Source organism: Protopterus annectens, chromosome 12.part0, assembly GCF_019279795.1.
Source record: "Protopterus annectens isolate FY-2018-M chromosome 12.part0, PAN1.0, whole genome shotgun sequence".
NCBI classification, from domain to species: Eukaryota; Metazoa; Chordata; order Ceratodontiformes; family Protopteridae; genus Protopterus; species Protopterus annectens.
Genome location: NC_056746.1, coordinates 1,551,789,922 through 1,551,808,704, shown reverse-complemented (window position 1 = coordinate 1,551,808,704; position 18,783 = coordinate 1,551,789,922). Strand labels below are relative to the sequence as shown.

The window sequence follows — 18,783 nt, the reverse complement described above, 5'->3', positions numbered from 1 at the left end:
ATTTTGCAGTGGTCCCAGGGTCTTCATCACCAGCTCCCATAACACATACATGCTTGCTACTTAACACATGCATTTTGGAATCTGTCCCTGTGTCTCTTTTCTATTTAAATACTTATTTTACATATTATGCCTCCCATTATTCATTCCAGAAGATATGGCTTAATAAGATACAGTACAAATACTTCAACTTACGACCCATGTGGAACACAAATATGTCCATAACCCTGTTGACCTAGCTGATACTGCATCTTACACTGTGATATTTTGAGTAGTGTGCAGCACACACATAATGTGATTCACAGACAATGCATAGTACTGACTTGTATTACAGTCTAAGACTAGAAACATCACATTTGTGGCAACGACCTTTGTAAATATTAAGGGTACCTGCTACCTGATACAGTGCCCAGACCTGCTGGTGACTTACTCACTACCAAAAGCTTATGAACAATGATAAGGACAGAGACATAGGCTGACCACTAAAATGAGAGTTCATCAAGTGACTCATTTCTTATTTCACCAACAGTATCATGCAACATCTTCAGTACTGCATTTGCTGTGGTGCTGCATCCATCCTCTTGTCAGTGTCCTGATCGCCTCTTCATTCCCTTATAAACAGGACCCCAAGAAACTTAAATTCTTCCACCTGAGGTGGTTATTCTCTTGTACACTGTACTCTTTTTTATAAGAAATCATGCCCTCTGGTTTGAAAGTTTGAATTTTCATCCCAGATACTTTACTTAATACTCTTCAATAAACATCTCTATTGCCCTCCAAAGATCACAGTCACTTCAGGTTTGATTTATATACATATATATATATATATATATATATATATATATATATATATATATGTGTGTGTGTGTGTGTGTGTGTGTGTGTGTGTGTGAGTGTGTGTGTGTGTGTGTGTGTGTGTGTGTGTGTGTGTGTGTGTGTGTGTGTGTGTGTGTGTGTGTCTATATATATCATTATTGTTTTGAAAACAAGCCTGGCTCTCAAATTTTAGCTATCTAATATTAAATGTGTGTGTGTGTGTGTGTGTGTGTGTGTGTGTGTGTGTGTGTGTGTGTGTGTGTGTGTGTGTGTGTGTGTATACAGTGTATGTATATATATATATATATATATATATATATATATATATATATATACATACACACACACGCACACACACACACAGACACACATTTAATATTAGATGGCTAAAATTTGAGAGCCAGGCTAGTTTTTAAAACAATAATGATTGACATCTATTTGTTTAATCAATAGTGTGGACTGACCAGTTTTTACATGGAAGAACACATTTCTAGTGGACTGGGAAGTTCCCTCTTTTTCTGTGATGGAGTAACCTCAGAATTGCTAGATATTGTTAGCATGGGTATGCAACCCCTCCACATCAGGGGGTGTAGGATAGGGCTTGCCCCCTGCAAAAACTCTTTTATTCTTTGATTTCTTTATTTTTGAATGCTGTTTGCATTTAGGAGATTATTCGTATGTGCGATTATTATTGGATGATGTGGTCACATATGAGTCAAACGCTTGTCAGGGAACCTAAACTGTACTCCTTTATGTTATATGCATTTCTTCATTTTGATTTGTATTTGTTTGCTTTGATCTGCTGCAGATGCAGTTCTTTGCAGCTATCCCATTTCTGATTTGCATTCAAGTCAGTTGTACTACTTCTTCTTAAGAATTGTCAATATCATCAATATATACAAATTTCGGAAAGCTAAAGCAGCTAACTTAGAAAGTTCAAATTTCAAAACAGTTTCTGTGCTAAACCATTTCTTGGTTTGAGGGCATGACACAATTCAGGTATATTCTATAATACTAATGCAACCTTTTTGTCAATGTATTCTCTTTCTTATATCCCCAGCCAATCTTGTATTCATTGTCCTTTCTGTACCTCTACAGCTTGACAAGCCTACAGTCTGGCCATCTTGCAGGGCATTGTAATTTTGCCCCAATTTTCCCCTTCTTTCTGCTTTCTGTATAATTACACTGGATGCTTCCTATGTAAATACACCCCCCCCCACACACACACACACACACACACACACACACACACATACACTCTTAAGACATACTTACTGTGAGTTCATGGCAGTGCATTTCTGTCATAACTTTCTTAAAGATTTCTTTTGGAACTGGAGATGCTGAAATAATGCCTGATGAAAGAAACATGAAACAATGAGGATTTATTTTCCTAAAATTCCATATCTTATTCAAATAGTTGCTTTGGTCATCATTTCCTTGCTGTGGAAAGTCTGCAGATACAGAAAGTTTTCTAAAGTACAAACATATAGATCATGTATTTTAAAGCAATATGTTTTAAAATCAGTGTTTTCATGTACAAATTTACTGTACAGTTGAGTAAGAAAAATACATGAGGTTGCCATGTATTAACTTTTGTTCACAGTATTTTATTTTGCCAAGAACAGCACCTATCATATGATTTAAAAAAGATTATGTAATAAACAATTAATACAATCACTAGATAATTATATAGATATAAGTCTAAATTTTAATGACTAAAGTTGTTAGAGGGCTTGGAACATCCAGAGATTAGAACTTTTATGTTAATAGCCCTCATCCCTGTGAGGGTAGTGTGAGTTTCAAACTTCCCAATGTATGCCTGAATGATGGCCCACCAGATGGCTCTTTCTATATGGAATATGAAAGGATTCTCTCACCATTAGGAATTAATGTACTCAAGTCCAATGGGGGGGGGGGGGGCTGCAAAGATCAGCAGATTGGGGGAGAGTGGTTGTTCCAAGATTTCTTTATTTAGACTGTTTTCCCTCGCTGGCAGTGAAATAAGGTATCACATATATACATTATTTCATTCCTGTTCAATAAAGTAAATAAAAAGAGGGAAAGAGAGAGAGAGTGTGTGTGTGTGTGTGTGTGTGTGTGTGTGTGTGTGTGTGTGTGTGTGTGTGTGTGTGTGTCTTACATGAACATATATTGCATTCCATAATCTCAAGAAGTATTTTGTAATCTCTCAGTACATAAACTGATATGGTAGAGCTTTAAAGACTGCCTCATTAAAATGGCTGTGCAAGCATGATGTTGATGCTTACATTTATAACAAAATATGTCACACTGACATTTTTAGTATATGTTTCTGGGACTGCAATTAGTTCTTCATCACAGCTGTGAGCAATTATATACAGCTCATGCTGAGCTTGACCCAATAATTTTCCTATTCTTTTTTATAGCTAATCCCCAAATGAAGAAAATAAATGACTCCAAGCCACAAGTGAGGTAAAGTTAGTGCTTCCGTTTACTTAATTTAGCAAACTTCTTCAGACAAACAAGTTAAAACAACAAATCACTTAAATAGGCTACCATCAATGACATCATCAAATATGAGTCTACAATCCACCCACATTTAAAGCTAAATACCCAAATTTTAATAAAAAGTTAAATACATTTATATATAAAAACATAATATACAAAAACACAAAATACATTGCCAAAGCAACATCGGATATGAAAAATTTGTAAAAAACCAACATAGGAAAAAAATATATGTGTATATTAAATAATGTAAACGTGTATATACATATATATAAAAATAAAAATAAATATATAATCACACATTTATACATATGTGCACAAAATTATATATATGTGTGTATCCTGAATTTTTGTTTATGGCTATAGATAAAGTTGGCTTGGAGGGGGGGGGGCCATTATCGTTGAGACTTCATGAGAAAGAATTAGCCTGGCAGCTTAGACTTAATGCACATGCCCCTCCGAGACTCAGTGATAGTCTATCCATTAAATGTATTCTCAAGCTGAAATCTTTGGCTAGGTAATATGGGGCCCCCGTTTAATCATGTGTATTACTCATTACATTGTATTGTACTGTGTGAATGTATGTATGTTTGCATGGATGGAGTGTGATACACACATATATACATAATTCTGGTCACACGTATAAATGTATTGTATGTATTTTGTGTTTTTTGCATAGTATATTTTTATCCTTTACCTCACTTGTGACTTGGAGTCATTTGTTTACTTCATTTGGGGATTTGCAGTTCTTTTTTATAGCTACTCAGGGAAAAAAATAGAAATTATGTGGTAAAATGTTTATGGGTGCTAAATGTGATGCATTTTCAATAAATCATATCTATGTAGGTATATACATATATATATATATATATATATATATATGTATATATATATATATATATATATATGTATATATAAATATATATATATATATATATATATATATATATTTATATAAAATCTATATTATGTCCGTGATACCCCCTTCCAGTGAATGAATAAATGAATAACTCCCAAATGCTAAAGGTGGTCTGTCACAAAAACAGTCAATATTGGCAGAAAAAAGACAGAAAATCCACCCAAAGATGGCCAATCAATGAAATCCACAAGTGTTCCAATTAAAATGTAGTCATTTAATACGAATAAAACTTCGACTTGAAAATAAAATGAAAAATAAAAAATAAAGAAGCTCAAAACTGTCCCTTGAAGATATCCGATAAGCGCTTTCGACTGTTGTCTTCCTCAGATCGTATTCCAGTGAATGGCTCTTCACCGAATGCTAACAGTGAAATATAACTCCCACAAATGGCCATTTCAGTGAATTTTTTCCTAGGGTATAGAATGCTTGGCCATCATTGGGAATTTGCCCTTTTCTCCACTGTAGTGTGATGTCAGAGTCAGAGTTGGTATATTTAGTTAGATGGGTGTGGGGGGCACAGCCCCCCACATTGGGGGGGGTGTGGCAGGGGAAACCCCCCACTTTGCAGGGTTTTAAATTTTGTGTGGTTTTAGGCTGGCCAAGCATTTTTTTCTCTAGGAAAGAATTTGCTGTAATGGCCGTGCGAGCGAGTTAGATTTTGCTGGTTATCATTCGGCAAACAGTCATTCGCTAAAAGGTGTTTTTGCGGACATAATATAGACCCTATATATATGTGTATTATATATATATATATATATATATATATATATATATATATATATATATATGTGTGTGTATATATACATATTCTGTACATATAGTGTACTCTTTACTCTAGGTAGAAGTCACATACCTATCCTTTACAAAGCCTGAATGATGTGGATCTTTACAGATTGCAGCACCAAAATATCTCTGCATGTCTGCATGTCTGCATTTGGAGTTTCTGTACATGAGACACTATCTTATATACTCTACCATATCATATAGTTGGAAGGAGTCATGTCTGGGTAACATGGTGTAGGCCATACTTAGATTGTCATTCCAGCTATAAGCACTTTCCCATTGGTTTGACCATTTTGCTTTTGTCATTGTAATAATTTTAGTGGTGACATATTTCCAGTGACATAATATTACTTTCAGTGGCATTTGCAATGGAAAATATTTACGATATTACTTCTGAGTTAAAGGGAACAGAGTGCAGATATATCATGGACGAATATAAATAATTTTGTACCTGAAAAAGAGTTCATATGTCCATGCATTATATAAGCTAATATAACTTTTGCAAGCTGTTATGCCCAAATAGACTTGCTTTTGCTGTATTAGCATACAGAGATAGGTATTAATTGCTTGGGATTTCATAACAAAACCAACAATGGAGCATATTTTTAATGAAGACTTTACATTGACTGTTATTTCAGTAAAAAGGCCAGACCAACAGCTCTGTTTTGAAAATTTGCTGTTATTTTTGGAATATTAAACTAAAAATAAGTGTCATTTACACTGATAAATACAATTTTTAGTAATTATATATTTACTCAGTACAGATACATTTTAAGTGTACAGTTTTACCCAGTCTAAAAAGGAGTTATATTCTCATTCTTTATATAAACTGAACATTAAATAGGGCTGAATTCGTAAAGGTCCTGAAAGGTATACCCATCATAGTACCTTGCTGCAGCTCAGCAATTGTCCTTACATAGTACTGCCCAGTCTTCTAACACAAAGACACGAAGCTCTATTAAAAATGGTGAAAAAAAAAAATATATATATATATATATATATATATATATATATATATATATATATATATATATACCAACAACTGAAATCTAATTATTGAAGTTAATACAAAACAGTGTTTCATCCCCAAGCAACTTCAGAGACTATCACAGAGTTAAAACAATAATTATGTCAGCAAAGTTTATACACAATGACAATCAATCACAATAGTTAATTTCAACATCACATTAAAAACAAAAATAAGACAATAACATTCTAGATAATTTATATTAATCAAGCTAGTTAAACATTTCCTGCTTGACATTTATAAGAGACATAAAAGATTCATCTTATTAAATAGTCAGTGCCCTAACCCTAATAACACTAAGTAAAGAAAGGGAATCATTTAAACCAAGTTCACTATAAACATTGAGATGCAATTGCCAAATCACTTCTTAATATTCCAATAAATCATCAGTATCCCCCTCTCTTATTAATTATTACCTTGTTGGTCACAAAAAATAAACCTTTCAAAATATGCATTTTACTAACTGCATGTATTACTATGTTCTCCCTTTTCATATCATATAAATAGTCATACATTCTTTCCTTAACTTTCCTGTTAGTTTTTCCTTTATAAAATGCAGGTCATGAAATGCTGGTGGCCATATACACCACCATGGTAGTGTTATAGTTACACCTCCCTGGGCACCCTATGGTCATTCAACATACACATATGGTCCATTATTGGTATAATTACACTATTTAAAAACCCACATTTCAACATTTTGGACCTTGCATTTTTACCTAAAATAACTTGATGTTTTTACCCCTGCTAAACATAGCCAGAGGTAAATCAACCGATACAGCCTTCACCTTTTGAGAGAAGTTCATGCTCCATATCTTTTCACAAAATGGGGAGCATCACTATTATATGGAATCATCATTGCTCCCTTTTTGTCAATTTTCACATCCAACAATTTACTATCAGCTGAAAATGTTCACCACTACCCAAAATAGGAGCATATCTCACCCTTCTCCCCTTTACAAATTTATCTTTCACTTCCATTAACAAAAATGGAATAACATCCTCCTTTAACCATCTCAGTCAATTTGTCCAACTCTTCAAGAAATTTCTGATCATCAGTAACCACTCCTGAAAGTCATGCCATCTGCTCTTTAACAATATTTTTTTTTTGGAAAAAGGGTGACAACTATTATAAATAATGCAGAAAAAAAATAGAATAGCTTTTTTTATGAAACATATTGGATAAATCTCATTTGTTTTTACCCTTACTAATAGTGACATCAAGATAATTGTTTTTATCAATATCATAAACATGAATATATTTTAAAAAATTGAGGTATAGCCCAAAATAGTCCACAAAATTAAAAAATAATACATCACATTCCCATAAAATAAGAATATCATTCAAAACCATAAAAATAATGGTATATTATTCCAAAAGAGGGATAAGCAAACACAAAATGTTTCTTCCATTCTGCCAAAACAAAATTTGCATAAATAGCAGCACATGTGGCCCCCATCGTAACACCTGATATCTGGTGATAAGATTCCCCTTCAAAGAACACAAAATTATTATTCACTGCAATATGAGTGAGGCATTTAATAGGGCATGGGGTATGTCGGTGTAAGGGTGGGAGCAGAGAGATGATGGAGGTAGCACTAGATAACTTATTGTTTCTTTGTACATTCAATAAGATGTACTGTAAAGGTCTGATAGGAAAGGGGATACATATCATTGCTTGCATGTTGATTGCATAGAATTGCTCAATGAATTGAGACCTAACTGTCATCAGGGATCAGTAGCTGGGAGGAAGATGTGTGTTTATGTAGGTGGGAACAGAGAAAAGCATAAAGTAATTCAGTAGAAAGGACAAAATCAATAGAAAGCACACACCGAGGGCTGAAACCACTGAAAAAGAAAAAAAAAAGGTGTAAGAAACAATGTGATACTTTTTGGTGGCTAGACCCAATATCAGCCTTCTTCTAAAAGCATAACATTGTCAAATACTGTAAGCAGTGCATTTAAGAGAGTTATTAATTAAATTATTAAACAATAATCACAACAGTCAAATTAGACGACTGAACTTAGAATATAATTTTTTGAGCAGAATAACAATAAATTATGGGACTGAATCGGGAGTGGTGTGGAACAAAACAACAGCATTAAGAATAGTCATACCATTGCTTCAGTTTGTGAGTAACTTTGGATGAAAGATGGACAGCACTTCAGAAGGGAGTAAGGTAATATATTAAATTCAGGCAGCAAATATAACACAATATTAATGAAAAACAGGCTACTGCATTTATAAAGACAACAAAAAGAATGCAACTGCAAACAAAAGAGTGCAAGTTAATTGCAGAACAGATTACAAAACTGAGCATCAAAGAAATATCAACAACTAGACAATGCCAATAATTACCACACACAGACCAACTCAGTTACTGAAGAAAAATTGTCAGCCCTGTAGCATGAGGCCGTGTTTCTTCTGTGCTGCAGTTGACCTAGGACTACTGGATGGGCTAGAATGAAGGAAAGAAAAGGCTAAATCCAGCTTGTTTTTCCCATGGGGAAATTCAGTATATTACATAGAACCTCCTGTTGATGATCGGGCATTTTACTCAAGACATAAGCTGAAATAGCCAGCCCTCTAATATTGCTGCATGCTGAAATATGCACTCATGTAAGTATCCATGAGAAGGTACATGCCTGCGTCTACAGGTGATACAAAGAGATTGTTGACCTCATAATAAACTACCAGGTTCTAAAATATGATAAGCTGCCCTGATTGCGTTCTTGGTGACAGCATCTGTGAGTCACTGTATTTAAGGCTCATTTTTTTAGAGAGACTCATCCATACAGTGTGGACTCACACTGGAGCAGGTGTGAGACAACACAGGAAATGAACAGGTCAGTAGTATGAATGACTTGGCATGCAAGGAGACTTCAAAAGTCTAACAATAAGAGCAGGAAACTGTGTCCAGAATATGGTACAGATTATTCTGGTTTGTAGAGTTGATGAGGCGACAGTTGAATAAAAAAAAAATTATGTTTGTTTAAACAAGCTTAAAATACATTACTGTGGCTACATTTATACATAATTTAGACATCTGAGGTACACAAAGTCAACAAAGCAGCTATAATTTCTGGATATGGGGCAGTCTGTGGTTGATAAAAGTAATTTCTTCTGCTGTTGTTTGATCACAGTTGAACAGTTAGTAATCTGACTTGACAGCACCAGTGACACATACCAGATTGTATTTTGTTGAAATTATTTTAAATAATCAGTGCCGTGATGTATGCATGCATGCACGCATGCATGAGGGAGGGGAGCATGTTGCAGTGTATCTAAAAATAACCAGCTGGTTGTAATTTCCTTCAGTTTCCAGCACAGTCAAACTTCATCCCTGTACACAATGTTTTGGAGGTCTAGGTAGAAGGCATTGAAAGCAACTGATCACTGATATAGTGGCATAGCCAGTAGTGTTGTGACCTCAGAGCACTTAGTTCTTTTGCTGAATTATTGGCTGTGGTTCCTTCTGTGTTAATTCTCCATGTCCTGTGTTTCTTTGCATAAGTTTTTATGCAGGCAGTCTGGTTCCTGCTAACACTCCAAAGACCTTCCATAGTTGAATTGGCATCATTGTAGTTGCCTGTAGATAACACTGTAGGGTGGCACAGATAAGCACATTCAATCATACAGATAACTTACAATAAGTGGTTCATTTCTTGTCCGGGGTACCTTATATACAACACTCTGCATACCTTTCTTATGTTCACATGCATTATCGCTAGGTATTTCAGTTTCTTCCCATTCTATATTGTCTATAGATGTGTGCGCAGTGTATGTGTGCCATACAGAAGAAAGGCCTGGCAGTCTTCTTCTTTCCCTTACTTACCTAATCAAAACTGTGGATGTTATCATCTGTTCCTGGTGCCACTGGAGGAGTTATATGTAACTTGATAGCAGTGGATGGACAAAGTGTGTGTGTGTGTGTGTGTGTGTGTGTGTGTGTGTGTGTGTGTGTGTGTGTGTGTGTGTGTGTGTGTGTGTGTGTGTGTGTGTGTGTGTCATCTTGTAATAGACCTGGCTTGTCAGAGGGAGTATGTGTGTTTGCATAAAAAAATAAAGCACTGCATCTTGTGACACACCTGGCAACTGGGGTCACATACATACATACATTTTCTGGGAAGTAGTAAAACAAGATAATTAACTCTTAACATGTGACAATCTTTCAACAATAAGGTGGAAAATGCATTACATAACATCAAGATCTTCAGAGTCCTGAGGCCTACAGGCCAGCCATGCCAGCTGTATAACAAGAGTTTGATACATACTTTTGATACATACATTTTCCTGAACCTCTCACTTGTACTCCATTTAGTCTGGAGCTGGCAATACACAGAAAAGTATAGAAGGTCACTATAGTTTGTATGGGGGGCTGTGGACAATGTGGTCATTGTTTCTTTTACTTTACTGACAATTACATCTCAGCTGTGGGCACAGAAGATTGATATAACTTGTGTGGAGATTGGTGAACATGCTGTTTCTTTAACTTTCTTCACAATTAGTCTTCAGTGGTGTGTACAGAGGGTCACTTTAACTTATGTTGGACCAGAGACAATGTGGTTATTTTTTCCTTACATTTTCTTATCATACACATCAGAGCTTTGCACAGAAGGTTGCTATAACTTGTTTAGGGGCAGAACACTGTTTGGCAGCAAAAAGTTGGAATATATTTTCTTTGTTTTTCCTCATTATCAACTATCAGGGGTCTACTTCAGTAGACTGACCACTCACTTACCTGACACCCAGTTGCCCAAGATGACAAGATTGACACCTTCAGAAGACCGACATCTGGAAGACCAATGTTTCACACAAGGTAAGAAACCGCTTGGCCATCCCGATAAAATTAACTAAAGTAAGTAAAACTAAACCCACTGATGTGGAGGGGGCTTCGCCCCCACACCCCACTAACTAAATATACCAACTCTGAGAACGCACTACTGTGGGGGTAAGGGGCGAGGTTCAACAGGATAGCCAAGCGGTAACTTACCTTGCGTGAAACGTTGGTCTTTCGGATGTCGGTCTTCTGAAGGCGTCGGTCTTGTCGCCTCCAAAAAATGGGTGTCGGGTAAGTGAGTGGTCGGTCTACTGAAGTAGACACACTATCAGACATATATACTGATTGCTATAATTTGGAAGGCTGGTGCAATGAGGTATGCTGCACATATACATGTTTTACAGCAACATATTGAAATACATTCCTGTAGCCATTTATTCTTTCCCTTTCAGTTTAATTCTTCACTTTGGTGCCTTCTGTGTAGTGTCTGCATGCCCTTCCTGTGTTCACGTTTATTTTCTATGGGTAATTGGGTAGCTACTTTTTGGAGATAGGAATGAGGAAGCATGTTGCATATACGTATGACGGAAACAACTTCAAATGTATGATTGTGGCTATTTCTTCTTTCACTTTTGTCACAATCTAACACCAGAGATGTACAGAGGGTGAATTAGCTTTTCTTGAAAGGGTGAGTAGAGAAGCAGACATGCACTATTCTCATATATGATTTATATTTCCTCACAAGGATTTCTTTTCTTATTTTATTGGGAATTGCTATTTGTCACGCTGAAATATTAAGCCTCAGTAACAACTTATTTATTCCGTGAAAGGAAAAAAAGGAAGACTGAATTTCTTTATTTCTTAAGTCATGACTTTTATTCAGGTTGTCACTGGATAAGAAGGTTAGAAAACAAAGTTCTAGTACGTACTTCAGAGCATCTAGACCCCATGTTTTCTGGGATTCTAGCGGCACTAAAAGTTCCAACTTAACTCAATTATTTCTTCCAGAGTTATTAACGTGCAATCTTGGCCAGTTAGGATGCTGTTAAAGGATAAAATAAATAAATAAATAAATAAACAAATGGGAAGAACGAGACTGAATTTCTTTCTTAAACTAGGATTATTGTTTAGATCATCTATGGATGAAATAGTTGTTAAAAAAAAACTTCAAACCTGTACTTTAGAGCATCTACTAATCATGGTTTCAGGGGCCCATCTGCTTTCTGACCCATGGCTTAATTCATTTCATTCAAAGTTGCTACAATGGCATGTTAGCTTGTTAAAAGTGATTGAAGGATGCAGGAAAAAGATAAGATTAATATGAGAAAAGGAAGAAAAAAGTAATCTGGATGATGTGAAGGGTATGGTATTAGGTGGAAACTGGAGGGCTTTATGGAATATGAGTTGAGGTGGGCAGCAGGATGTGGGGTTGCCACAAAGCCCTTTATCATACCATTTTATCTAAGGCTGGCCCTTGGAAACAATACTCCATGAATGATCTTTCTACATCTGGACAAGTGCTATTTCTCTTTTCCTAATACCCCAGAGTTAACATTTACCTGACTTGAGTTTCCTACATTAATACTGTGATTACAAGATCAGAGTTTGTGTAGCTAGTGTGTTAACTTAGATTTGCAGGGTGTTTTTTCCACTATTCCATCACTACATGACCCTGAGGTTAGCAAATTTATGTAAGGAGAAATGGCAGATGAAGAGGAACTTGTTCTCTTTTTGAAACATTTAGGCATTTGGTACTATGGGTAGTTATTGTGGCAATAGTTTCTGATCAGTGCAATCAGACCTCTGCACATACGGCTACTGCATGGCTCAAAGGCATCAAGGAATTACAAAAACATGGTAGAGCCAGCAAACAGTGGACCAAAATCCGTTTATTAAAGGAAGGAGGGAAAAAACATACCGGTTTCGGCCCTTAGGCCTTCCTCAGTGTTTGTAACTGTTACAAAATTCACAACATATATATATATATATATATATATATATATATATATATATATATATCGAGAGAGTGGTCCATCGCCACCTGCAGTCCAAAAGCAGAATTGCATACATTTAAACATTCATTTTTATTTTTATATGTATTCATTCAACCCAGGGGAAAAAAGTGCACCTAATTTGATAATCCATTTCTTTTCCATTTTCTTTAATATTGCATGCCAACCAGATTTATTAACTGTATTCCGTTGTATAATATCAATCACAGAGAAAAGCACATTTACAACCTATGACTCAGATTTATCCACAAGGTTCCTTAACCGGGGATATAAAAAAGGTGATATCGTTCAAGGAAGACGGTATGCTACTAACACAAACAGGGAGAATCTACTACAATACAAGGAGCATAAACAGAAATCTAACTCACAAATTAGATTGGTTACTACATATGGGAGAAATACAGACACTCTTATCAACTGTGTGCAGAGGCATTGGAATATATTGCTAGCAGATAACAAACTTAGGGCAATATTGGATGACAGATGTCACTTTTCATATAGACAGGGTTGGATTATGGGTTCCTTTTTCAACCACTATAAACATATCAACAAGAATGTGAATTCATCTAAACAAATAACCTTACAAGGGGGCCCTCTATTGGGCTGTTTCCCATGTGGCCACTGTACACATTGCAATAATATGAGTAAAACAAAGGAATTTACTAGTAGGAACACTGGTGAAGTTTTTTCTATTAGATTCTTTGCAAATTGTCAATCAGACTGGGTGATTTATTTGGCATCATGCAATTGTTCAGCATTTTATGTAGGACAAACTTCACGCTGTGTCAGATTTAGGATCTCGGAACATCTTAGTGATATTAGGACTTGTAAACCTAGAATGCACTGTACAAACATACAATCAAACACCCAAATGCCAAGTTCAGATTTACTGTGATTGATATTATACAACGGAATACAGTTAATAAATCTGGTTGGCATGCAATATTAAACAAAAAGGAAAAGAAATGGATTATCAAATTAGGTGCACTTTTTCCCCTGGGTTGAATGAATACATATAAAAATAAAAATGAATTTTTTTTCCTCTTTCCTTTAATAAATGGATTTTGGTCCACTGTTTGCTGGCTCTACCATATTTTTGTAATAGTTTCTAATCAACCAGTTACTAGTTTCATAGGGGGAAGAAAGGCAAACAAGCAAAAAGATGCCTAGGTAAGCAGTCTGGGGGAATCTGTGTTAACTGCTGTGACATCTGACTAACTGTGAAATAGTATCATCCCAGAAAAAAGTTTGGACAACGGATAGTAGTAATATAGTAGTGCAAGCCAGAAATTACCTTCACATAGGATGGTTAAGATCTGATACCCCACTCCTAAAGACATTCCCCTGGATTCAGTAAACTTCTGTGCAGGAATACCTTATTCCTGCAGAGAAGGGACCGTTCCCATGTAGCACGGCAGCACACCATGCATATTCATGAAGGCGTACACTGACATGGTTCTGTATACAAGTGGAAGGGGTGTGTCTGAGAGCAGTGCTCTCACAATACACACGCTCCCTGCACACCAGAATTGCCATAGGGCAATTTAAAAAGAGCAAGATCACTCATTACACTTCCCAACCCATCAGGGTAAGAAATCTGGACAAAGCCATAAGGGACAATTGTCCCTACAAACCTAGAAAGTTGACAGAATAACAGGTTTAGCATTAGCATGGATATTCTCAAGGGTATGAAGTAAAAAATGCAACAAGCATTTTTTTTTCACATGTGCACTAAAGTTTAAACGTAGCTGTGTGGGAGTGCCCGTTGCTTAGCTATGCTTAGCCCAGCTGAAACGGCACGATAAGCTAAATAGCAATAGACATCCAACATAAGCATAAGTGCAATAGTGTTAGTGGTTAGAGTGTACACCTTGCATGTAGTCGTTCTCAGTTCGAGCCTCACCAAAACCACTTACATTTTGTAAGTGTAATCATTATGATTTTAATTTATTTGTATATTTATGTAGGAAGTAACTTATATTTCTCAACCAGAGTAGTGTATTAGGCCCAGATGTGAGGTGTCAGTGTAATAAAGTAGTGAAACCCCCATATAAACACAAGTGCCCCATACAGTATAGTCACACAAGAATAAATGTAATTACAGCACATTGGGGATGTCAAGGAAGGTAAACAAATTCATATTATGTAATGAATGATGAAATCAATCCCATACAGGTGGTAGACCAATAAAATAAAACATAAGCAATGCTAAGCATTCCACAGCTATGCTGACTGGGTCTAAGCACTGTGTACATATGAATGCTAAGCAATGAGTAGACCAGCTAAATGGATTTGCTCATTGATATGCAGTGCTGAATCTGCCCCTTTAAACACTACCAACCTTAGCTAAGCAGGTTTGCCTGTAGCTTAGCTTAGCTCAGCATATTCAAAAGCATCCAATCACGGCAAAGGGTGAGAAATTGGCCATATTTAAACCCTGCAGGTGGGAATACACTTCATAACTGGGTGTAGCTCCCTACTGTAGGCAGTATGGCAGGTGTTGGAGAGGACATGCACTTTCGGTCACAGCGCTGGGACATACAGGAGTCCAAGGTCAGGGTTGTACTCCTGGTAAAAAAAATGAAATGAGACTGCTACAGGACCAATACCAGGGCTCCCAATACAAAGCAGAAGCCTGGGAAAGTCTCACCCGTGATCTCACCAGTGCTACTGGTATCTCTCAGACTGGTGAGCAGGTCCAGCACCACTATGCTGACTTGAAACGGAGGAAGAGGTAGCTCTTGGAACAGTGGGTCCAAGAAGTAAGACAGATGCTGATGTCCCAGCAGTGTGTAAGTATTCATAACAATAACTGTTTACCAAAGTCCAGCCTGTGTATGTGATGGATAGGTATGCCTAAATGTTTCTCTATTTTCATTACAGCTCCAGCTGAGCAGGCTGCGTACCAGGAAGCCCATGCCAGCCAGTAGGTTGCAAAGGCTGCATTGCGAGGCTGGTGAGTAACAATCCTGCTTGTAGTAGTCATATCAAATGAATATAAAGGAGTAGAATGTGGATCTATATTATACCAGCGAAATCTAAAAACATTGAATGTTATAATATCGACCCCATTCAATCGAAACACCAGAAAACCGAAAAGCCAGAATAGCAAATTCTTTCCCAGGGAAAAAATTTGCTGTTCCGACAAACATACACACAACTCAAGCACACCAAAATAAATAATCCACACACATACACTTCACGAAACCCTACACTAAACCAGACATACACCACTAGCTACCCACTTACCTTAAACCAACCCTAGCCCTAAGGTCCCTAACTATCGCACACTCACCTTACCCACTCCCTAACCCTAACTCACCTACCCCACCCTAACCCTCAAGTCCACACAATCGCACATTTACCTGACCCATGCCCTAACCCTAACTCACTTAACCCACCCCTAACCCTAAAGTCTGTCACTATAGCACACTCACCTCACCCGTGCCCTAACCCTAAAGTTACTAACTACCGCACACTCACCTTAAGCCAGTCTGTTCACTCACTTACCTTAACCCGGCCCGTAACTATCGCACCACACTTACCTGAACCCAATCCGTAACCTCCATTCGCTCACTTCCCTAAACCCGGTCCATAACCATCGCACCACACTGCTGTAAATAGCGAAGCCACGGACCACCGAAATCTTACCCTAGGTAAAATTTCAATGTTCCGAGGCTTCGCTATTCTCAGCTTTCACACTAAAGGGTTCTATATTATAACATTCGAAGTTTTTGAACTTCGATGTTATAATATAGACCCATAGAATTTTACCTGGCAGTATAAAAATTGTGTATGGTTTGTACTGAATAAACCAGACAGTATGACAGTAATAGTCCCATATAGGTCATATTTAAATAAAACTGTAACTGCCTGGCAATAATGTTCTAAATCCTGGACTGGTTGTGTTTACTCCTGTATTGTATGGCATGAAATGTTGCATTCACCAAGATCTGATATCTGAATAGTAATGTTGTGTTAACCACTGTTTCCCACACTGTGCTACATAAAAAAGTATGTCTAGGAATGTCTGTATAAGACTGTTGTAATTACAAGGTCAGATTGTACAACCAAGAGAGACTTACACAGAAAACACTGAAGGAATAAACAGCAGGTTTTCAATAGCTCACTCTGATGAAACACAAATTGTTGAACTTTTAGCAGACACAGCCATGGTTCGAATCCCGGGAATGGTAGAAGTGGGTCTATATTAGAACACTGAAGTTTCAAAACTTCGAATGTTCTAATATCTACCCATATTCAGTGAACTCTGAAAATAGCGAAGCTACAGAAAACCGATTTTTTTCCTAGGGAAAGAATTTGGTTGCCCATTTCTGTCACTTCACTATTTTCAGCACTGTGATGGAAAGTTATGGGTCAGGTTCAGGTAAGTGTGTGATTGGGCGCGGGTTAGGTGAGTTAGGGTTAGGGCGTGGGTCAGATAAGTGTGCGATTGTTTGGACGTGACGGTTAGGGCGGGATAGGTGAGTTAGGGTTAGGGTGTGGGTGAGGTGAGTGTACCATAGTGACAGACCTTAGGGTTAGGGTTTGGGTTAAGGTAAGTGGATAGTTAGTGGTGTATGCACTGTTTAGTGTAGGGTTAGATGTAAGATTTTAGGTGTATGTGGATTGCTGTTTGTTTGGTGTGCTTGTGTTGTGTGTATGTGTTTTGGAACAGCATATTTTTTTCCCTAGGAAAAAAATTCACTGTTCTGCATGTTCAATGTTGCCAGCGTTTGCTGAATAGGGGTCGATATTAGAACGTTCGAAGTTCTGAAACTTTCATATTTTAATATAGACCCTAGTAAGCTGTATGCATAATTTCAACTAGGATTTTGTGAATATGTCTAGAAACAGTCAGGTAGTGGTAACAAACATTCCCCACACAGGTCTTCCAGGTAAGATAACTGTAACTGCCTAGCAATAAATTTCTAAATCCTGGACTGGTTGTGTTTACTCTAGTATTGTATGGCTTGACATGTTGTATTCACCAAGATCTGATATCTGAATAGTAATGTTGTGTTAACCACTGTTTCCCACACTGTGCTGCATAAGAAATATGTCTAGGAATGTCTGTATAAGAATGTTGAAATTACAAGGTCAGATTGTACAACCAAGAGAGACTTAGATAGAAAACACTGAAGGAAAAAAAACAGTAGTTTTTTTTCAATAGTGCACTCTGATAAAACAAAAATTGTATTTTTAGCAGACACAGCCATGGTTAGAATCCCGGCAGTGGTAGTAAGCTGTATGCATAAGTTCTATGAGGATTTTGTGGATATGTGTAGAAACAGTCAAGTAGTACTAACAACCATTCCCCCACAGGTCTACCAGGTAAGAGAAGTAGAAAGTAGCTATAAGAAGGTTGAATTATACACTGTGTACAAACATACCACTGCCCAAACCAAGGCCATAAAGTACTGCAATAATACCTGTAGAGTAAGGATTAGAGCAATGATCATTAAAGTTGTGTGTACTGCAAGGATATACAAGTTGTTAATTGACACCCCCCCACCGTATTTGCAACAATAATCTAAACACCCAAATCAGTGGGTATGTTTTACACCAAACCTGCTGTTGGGACATATGTCCTATTGTTCAACAAATATTGAAATGTGTTTCTATTAATGTTTCATGTTGAAATACTATCATTGGTGCCCTGTTGCTATCAATGTAACCTGCATGCAGTTGTAATGGCCACTGTGGTTCCATATATGCATGTGTTCTGTTTGCTATGCAGCTGTTCCAAATCTGTTGCTTTGGGTTAATGGGGATATCTATGCATGCTATTATAACTAATACTGGATTGTGTTGACTATTACTAACCCGCATATGTTCTAAAACTGCAACACCATAACACGTTTGTGAAGACCGGTCCCAGCGGACCTACCTCTCCCACATCATCTGGCTGTGGCACTGGGCCGCAGCAGATCTGGGACCCACTCTGGGACCTCCTTGTC

At 37.0% G+C, this 18,783-nt stretch overlaps 1 protein-coding gene across 1 annotated transcript in view; it reads right to left on the bottom strand.

Annotated features, from left to right (window-relative positions):
* LOC122817288 (medium-chain acyl-CoA ligase ACSF2, mitochondrial-like) overlaps positions 1–18,783 on the bottom strand; it is a 1,483,010-nt gene that overhangs the window by 499,401 nt on the left and 964,826 nt on the right. Inside the window, exon 10 of the mRNA XM_044090514.1 lies at positions 2,089–2,165. Within this exon, the coding sequence (XP_043946449.1) occupies positions 2,089–2,165 (77 nt within the window). The remainder of the gene's footprint in view (positions 1–2,088; positions 2,166–18,783) is intronic.